This window comes from Erithacus rubecula (genome assembly GCF_903797595.1).
Source record: "Erithacus rubecula genome assembly, chromosome: 2".
In the NCBI taxonomy this organism is placed as follows: domain Eukaryota; kingdom Metazoa; phylum Chordata; class Aves; order Passeriformes; family Muscicapidae; genus Erithacus; species Erithacus rubecula.
In genome coordinates, this window is record NC_136685.1 from 80505379 (window position 1) to 80512829 (window position 7451).

At 38.9% G+C, this 7451-nt stretch overlaps 1 protein-coding gene across 1 annotated transcript in view; it reads left to right on the forward strand.

Moving 5' to 3' along the window:
• ZFAND3 (zinc finger AN1-type containing 3) overlaps window positions 1–6929 on the forward strand; it is a 133097-nt gene extending 126168 nt beyond the window's left edge. Inside the window, exon 7 of the mRNA XM_079298387.1 lies at window positions 4253–6929. Within this exon, the coding sequence (XP_079154513.1) occupies window positions 4253–4407 (155 nt within the window). The 3' untranslated portion in view covers window positions 4408–6929. The remainder of the gene's footprint in view (window positions 1–4252) is intronic.
• The last annotated feature ends 522 nt before the right edge of the window (window positions 6930–7451 follow it).

Genomic DNA, 7451 nt, shown 5'->3' on the forward strand with positions numbered 1-7451 from the left:
TAGCACAGAGTTCTGCCCAGGATTATGTCTGTGTCATTACTAGGACTACTTTTGAATAGGCTTTTTATGGGGCTCTATACAAACACAGGTTGTTTATTAAATGAAATTTTGAATGGTGTAAGCTGCAAGTTCTGACAGTTATGAACTTCTGCCTGTTGACTTGGGAATGGAAATGATAAATACTGATCCTAGTGGGCAGGTAAGATGATTTTTAAGTATTAGGAGCTCAGGGTTTTATGGTAATGTTGACTTCACTTTCTTTTACCTACCAGTGGGAGTTTTTCTGAGCGTATCAAAAGGGGTCACTGTAGTGTAGAAGGCTAAACCTTCAGAGCAGTTGGTGCCTGCAGTGAAAGCATAAATGTCTAGAGTGAACAATTATGATGATTGATGGTACTTAGTAATGAAGGACTTTGCCTTTCCATGGCAGCAGTGATACTTGAATGGCTCAGCTTTCAGAAACTCAGAAATGTACCAGGGCTCTTGAGCATAGCAATGAAGAAAAGGCAGTTGTTTTTCATTTCCCACACATAGCATGCTGTAGGTCTGTGATATGGAATTCTATTTTGTTTTCTGTTCTCTCCAATATCCCTTTCCCATCAGGTTCCTCAGGCATGATGAAAGCAGCTTCATAGCTGCCGGTCTTGGGCTTCCTTTGAGGGACTCCTCTGTAAGGCAGGGATGGTACACTGCTTATGGCTTTAGCCCTTTTTTCTCTGCTGATGAAAAGGAAGTAAATTTTTTATGATGTATTGTCAAGAAGTTTCTGTGGTGCTCAGAGGAGCTCAAATGTTTTGAGGCACTCCATAATGTTTTTCCAAGATGTTTGCATTAGAGACCTGAGGAGTAGGTTATTCATAGTTTACTTCTAACATCAGAAAACAATTGCAGTGCTGTGAGATGTATTATTACATTTGCTAGATTGAAATCTTCCATGTTGGAAGTCTGGCATGTTTGAGGTTGATGACTTGGGCAAATGAACTTCAGCTGGCAGATGGATTCCCTCTTGCAATGCTCTTTCCACTAGCAGAAAAGTTATTTATTTTGTCTTTTAGTTATAGTGTGCTAAAAGAAGCATTTCTGCAGTAAATTCCCTTAAGAGACACAACCTGTATTTGATGCCATCCCATAATGAACTTAACAGCATATACACTGCAGGAGTTCATTTATCTAACTTACTTTATAACCATAAAAGCAGAGTTTTCATGAGAAAAGGTTTCACCTCTAAATATGGATTGGCATTATGGATCAAAATACAGATACATCTATTGGCCTTTTGCCCCAGCACACACAAGTTAATAATGGACTGCTAGAAAATCTGATGGCCTTGATGTGACACCAGGCACTTGAGCACATGCAGACCACAGAATGTCCATTCTGATTTTCAAACCACTGAAGAAGCAAGGAGTGAATACAGCAGTAGTAACTTAAGTGAATATACCCAGTGTGAACTAATGAAAAAATATTCAGAACTACTGTCACTCAGTTGCTGAATAACAGTGTTTTAAAGGCCTTTAAATTTTAAATCAAACCTACAAAAACAAGTTCCAATCTTTAAATCATTTGTAGCAATGAAACTAAAGATCTGAATTCTCCTTTTGGAAATGGATTTTCTAGGAGATCTGCATTAGTAATTCAACCAGAATAAGCCCCCTTCCATAAATCAGCCAATATATGAACTATTTTTGTAACATTTGAAATGAGCTTGGATATTCTTTCATTAGATACTATCTGTGCTAATTAGCAGTACATATTTAAATATATATATACATATATTAATAACAGGTTTAGATCATTTAGTTGCTGAAATTAGATATACTGTTCCCATACTCTGGGATAAATGAAAATCACCTGCATTCTTTTGTGGACATTTACTGAAACTTTGTTCAAGAATGCATAAAAAAATCCTTGATGAACAGAAAAAGATAAATAATGTGTCATGTGGAATAAATATAGGTTATAGTACAGGTTTTCCTGTGTGAAAATAGGTTCTTTTAGAGAAATAAAAGGTGTTCAAAAATGAAATAAAGAACAGGCAAAGCACAGGATAGGTTGTATTGGGGTGGCAGGGTAGAAAGAAACATCATGAAGCTGTGCTGGTCTGCATGAACTTTGTAGAAGGGGAAGAGATGGGGCAATTGAAAGGTCACGTTCAAAAGTGATAAATCATGTGCCATATGTACTTCCTTACTAGATCTGCAGAATTGTCAAAGGGTCTTGGTGAAGCAGTGCAGAAAATTGTATACATTTTCAAGATCTCTTTTCAGTAACATTAGGTGGCATTTTTACATATGCTTATTAAATATTTGGAAAGGATCAGTAAAACTGCCAGAATTTAAAACCAGTTTTATATAGAAGGGTCTGAGACACCTCCTGCCTAGTCTCTATCTTTGTGGTGTCTTGCATCTGCTTCTTAGACATTCATTGCAGATAAGATGATGAACTTGATTTTTGAGCTCATCCAGTCAGGTATTTATGATTCTTGTACCTGCAGTGGACATTGGTTCAGCAATTTGAAATCTTATTTCAAGAAATAAAGGGAGCCTTCAGACCCTGCTTTCTGTGAGAGAGCTGAGTGAAGTGCCTGTTCAGTATTGGCACTATAGTCCAGGGATATTTTCATTTTAACAATCAGACCTTGAATTTTTGGCACCTCGGGAAAAATACTTGTCGCATTTGAGTGTGGTGTGACCCAGATTGAGATTGAAGTGGAGGCAGTGATCAAGGGGTGAGATACATTTCATTTCAATCTGCACGTTTCTGTAGGCTGCTAGGAGCATTTCCATCCATATTTCTGAATTGTACATACCAATACAGAAAACTTGTATCTTTGGCTTTGTTCCTAGAACTGCATTTCAAAGCCAGCCACAGATAATAGGCATGTTTCTTCGTAGCCTGGTGCAACTGAAACAAAGAGCAAAGATAAATCAATTTTTCTTCACTTTTACAAATAATTCCATGTAGGACACTTTTTCCCCTCTCTGTTTTCTTAACAATCACTCTAATATAAAGATAGCATGTTGTGCTCTCCTGCAATTGATGTTTTATAGTCCAGGAACTTAAGTTACTTCACTTACATATTGTCATATATCTGTGTGTTTGTATATATGCACAAAACACTCTCCCAATCATTCACTCACTCATTTTTATCCTTTTCCATCTCTCAAATATCATAGTTTTGTGGGTTTAATATCTTTTGATCATATGAGGAGCAGCAGTAATGTAAAGCATTCAAGAAAGAGGCAGAGTGTTACTCTTTGCACCATCAGGTAGAAAAAAATATCCCAGCACAGGCTATATTATATGACCCATACTTGGTTTCATATACAGTGGACTGGTAAGCCCTGTAACTGTGTGACTTTTTCCTCCTGTAGCATCCTAATGCTACTTAGTGCTATTTAACATTCATTTTGGAAGTGGGAAATTCGAGGCAATTTCTTAATTGTTACAGAGTGTTAGGCACAGAGAAGAAAAAAGCTGATTTCCTGTGTAGACTAGAATGTGGTGGCTGTGGCAGATGCCCTCCTCACCTGCAGGGAAAAGTATTGGCATGTTTCTAAGTCAGGTGCTCCTGGAAAGCTGAGTAACATTGAGGAGCTTTAGACAGAGACAATAACCTCATCTTCTCAGCTACAGAGCAAAGTGATGTGGCGTGACGTCCCTGTGTCAAATGCCTGTTCCCCCCTGTGGTTAGTGTCAGAATGGTTCATGGGCAGAAGCTTCTGGAGACCGGGATAGCAAAGGAGCAGTGAACTCTCCTGCTGTCACTGCCAACGCTGGCAGTGAGGAGGAAGAAAGGTGCTTAAACTTAACACTTCTGACTTGAAAATCTGCTTGGGAGCTCACCTTAGAGTACCATAGGCATGAATTTCAGAAATGACCACACAGTCCATTTAAAAGTAGGAAAGATTTCAGCGAAGGTAGTTACAACCCAAAAAACATTAGCTTTGTTATTATGTAGACATATACATAGCCTGGATTATTCTGCAGGTTTCCTGTATAAGATGAGAGGATGGCAAAAAACCCCACAAATCTCATGTGACTTGAACTTTGATATTGTGTTGATAAATTCTCTGCAAAATGCAGTAAATGATCAAAAATATTGTTGTAAGAAAAGAAGTGAAAGCATTAAACTGGCATTAATTTTTGAGAACTGAGTGGCCCCTGGCAGGCAGGGTTCTTCACCTGTGGCCCAGGTGAGGTGGCAGCTGTGTAAGCAGTCCCTAACGGTGTCTCTGTCTCCCTCTGGCAGGTTACGTGTTCTGCATGTTGCACCGCCTGCCCGAACAGCACGACTGCACGTTCGACCACATGGGCCGCGGGCGCGAGGAGGCCATCATGAAAATGGTGAAACTGGATCGCAAAGTAGGGAGATCTTGCCAACGCATTGGCGAAGGATGTTCCTGAGTGCAAGACTGCAACCAAATGCTGTTCTCTTAGTTCACTAATGTTAGCCTTATTTAGGACAAAGTCAGCCAGACACCTTGTACTAGGCAAGTTTCAGACTACAGCCAATCAGTTTCCTTTCTTTAGCCAACCGTCCTGGTACTGTAGTTTAGGGATTGATGGTGGTTGAAATTGATCTCTGGCTGGTTACTGAGGTGCCTGCTAGCCACCGTATAAAAATAAAACATGAAGAAATATTATTTTTGAGTATGGCTAGTGGATTTAAACAAAGCAAGAAAAATCCAAAGGCTTCTGTTATTGCTGGAGTCACTCTAAAAGCCTTATGCTGGAAACATTCCAGCTGCAGAGTTAAAACAAATAGTTGTATAGAAGCTGGTGTAAAAGTTTGCTATGCACATGGCTTTCTGACAAACTGTTTAATGTGCAGCCTTTCACCTCTTCACTGCTACTGAATCCTGAGGAGGTGAAATACTACTTGGAGCAGCAACTGCAGCTGCTTAAGCCCAGAAGACCTGACTGGTCACTCGTGCCTTCATCGCGTGTGGCTTTTGAGTTAGGCAGTGTCACCAGCATCAGGGATTCTGTTGGGGTAGAAACACCTTTCTGGTTCTTCCCAGGAAGCCAAAAAGAAAGGGGGACAGAGATTCTTATGAAAAATTTTTATATGTATCTTACTATAAAGAACCTATCAGGGTTGGTTTTTTTTTCTTCTTTTTTTTTTTTAAATCTTTCTTCTCTGTTAAATTATGATCTCTCTTTAAAGCCAACTCCATCCTGGAGCAGTAAATGGTGCATAACTTTTTACATGGCATCCACAGAGATTCTACGTGTTACGTGAACAGATTCCACATACCTTGAGCAGTGCAGCCATTCCCACTGGCCGAAACCTGATTGGCTCTTGTTTGCCTTTTGCTAAGTGCAGGTATCTGATAATTGATCAAATAAGGCTAATTCACAGCACAGTAGCCATGGCTGGATTCTACAGACTGACTTTCTGTAGCTAGACTTACATATTGGGGAAAAAAGGACATTTTGTAGCAAACGGAATTCAGTAACAGTATTGGGGAACAACCTGTAAAACAAGCACCCTTTGTCAGAATGAGTTCGTGTTCCTCACGTTCAGAGTGTCAATGAGATAATCAAAGGGGCTCCACCAGCCCTCCTTCTATGCAGCTGAACGCGCCCACGAAAATCCCTGCCCGCAAAGTGAGTATAGCAAGTGGATGTGAAAAGCATTACCTGGATAGAACGTTCTGGATCTGGTTAGAGCCGTGGTTCTGTGTTACAGTGTGTCACGCTGAGCTGAGCCCAACCGCACCAGCTTTGCCACTTTGGAAACATAAAGCAAACATCATAACCGGGCTGTCTCCTGCTGCACACAGGGCTTACGCAGGTAAAAACGATTCGTGCCGATGAGTTTAACTTCTCAGTCGATCAGTAAGTTACTCACAAGTGGGTAAACCTGTAAGAAAATCTGAGGGAGGGATCGACTTTGTCTCATCTTCAAGTACTGGGCAGATCTGAAACACTGGGGGTGAAGTAGCCTGTCATTTGGAAGACCCCAGCTTGTACGAGTCATCCTCCATTCTACTTGTTACAGGTAATTAACTCCTTACAGGCCAAATTATACTGTTACTTTGGTAGCCAGTTAGGAACATTTAACAATGAGACAACTAATTAAAAATAAAGAATACACATATATATATATATATATATATATATATATACACACACATATATATATATATATGTCTCTCCACACACACACTCGGCATCTGACTGTATTAGCATTAACCATGAAGCAAATCAGAAGTGTCCCATCATTATAAACGCAAGCTGTCTGGAAGGCAAGCTGCTTTTTTTTCTTTTTGCTTGTTTTTTTTTTTTTTTTTCTTATTCAAGAATATGAACCAGCAGCAAAAGCTTCTGTAATGAGCTGCAATTTCAGGAAGTGGTCCTGGTGAGAGGGACTGTCCAAGGATATTATTTACATTTGCCGTGAGGATTTAAAAAAAAAGGATGTATTTTGGCGGCTGCTGTGATACGCACTTTCTTTTCCTACAAAATCCTACCCTAGCATTTGATGGGCATTCTGATTGATATACAAGACTTTTCTGCATTAATACTGAAGATGCTATTTTGTTCCTCCTTAATATTCTCTTTAATCTCGTTACAAGTGCACAGACGGTTTCAAGGTGGCTCTTGAGAGGACACTACTTAACGTTCATGTGAATTATGGACAATGTTCACTTTAAACAAAAAGTTGGGGAGGGGGTTGTTCCTTTGCAGTATCTGTTCTGTGAAGTTTGTAAAACGTAAAGAAAGCTTAAGTTCTTGTATCTTAAAAGAAGATCTTATTTAACCCTTTTGTGTTCTAGATTTACTTACACATGTAGCCTAGAGCTCAGTTTTAGTTTAACATTGTGAAAATATTAAAAGAATCTTGTAACTTTATTCTTTTTCCTCATGCTAAAAAAAAAAATTAAACCAATCAGATTAAAGTTTGAATTCCTTTCTGCCTATTCCAACAGGTCTTGCTATTTTTGCACCATTTCTACTGTAAATTCATGTAAGAAATATAAATGGGGAAAAGGTCAAGTTAAGGTCACTAACTTCAAGCTGAATTTACAATTGGTGAAGGGTGGACTTTTTGCAGGTTTGGAAGGGATGGATAGTATTTCTGCTGGGTTTGAGTTGAGGAATTTGTTTCATAAGCAAATCTACTGTAGCCAGTTTGGTCCATTTAATTTTAATGTTAGATACAGTAATCAAAGGAGTAAGTTATGCATGGTCTTCAAATGCATACTGTTATACTGTATCACTGGCATTGAAATGTCCTAAATGTTCATGCACTTTGATAGCTTAGCCTAGAATAGCTGTATTGCAAATGAGAACAGGATATATTCATAACTGATAAACAGAGGAATAACTATTGTTTGTTACTCACTTTGATGCTAAAAACACAAGGCTAATTAAAAACCCCTCAATTTACTGGATTAGAGGGAGAGAGAATGTAAAACTAATATTTTTTTTTAACGTTTAAA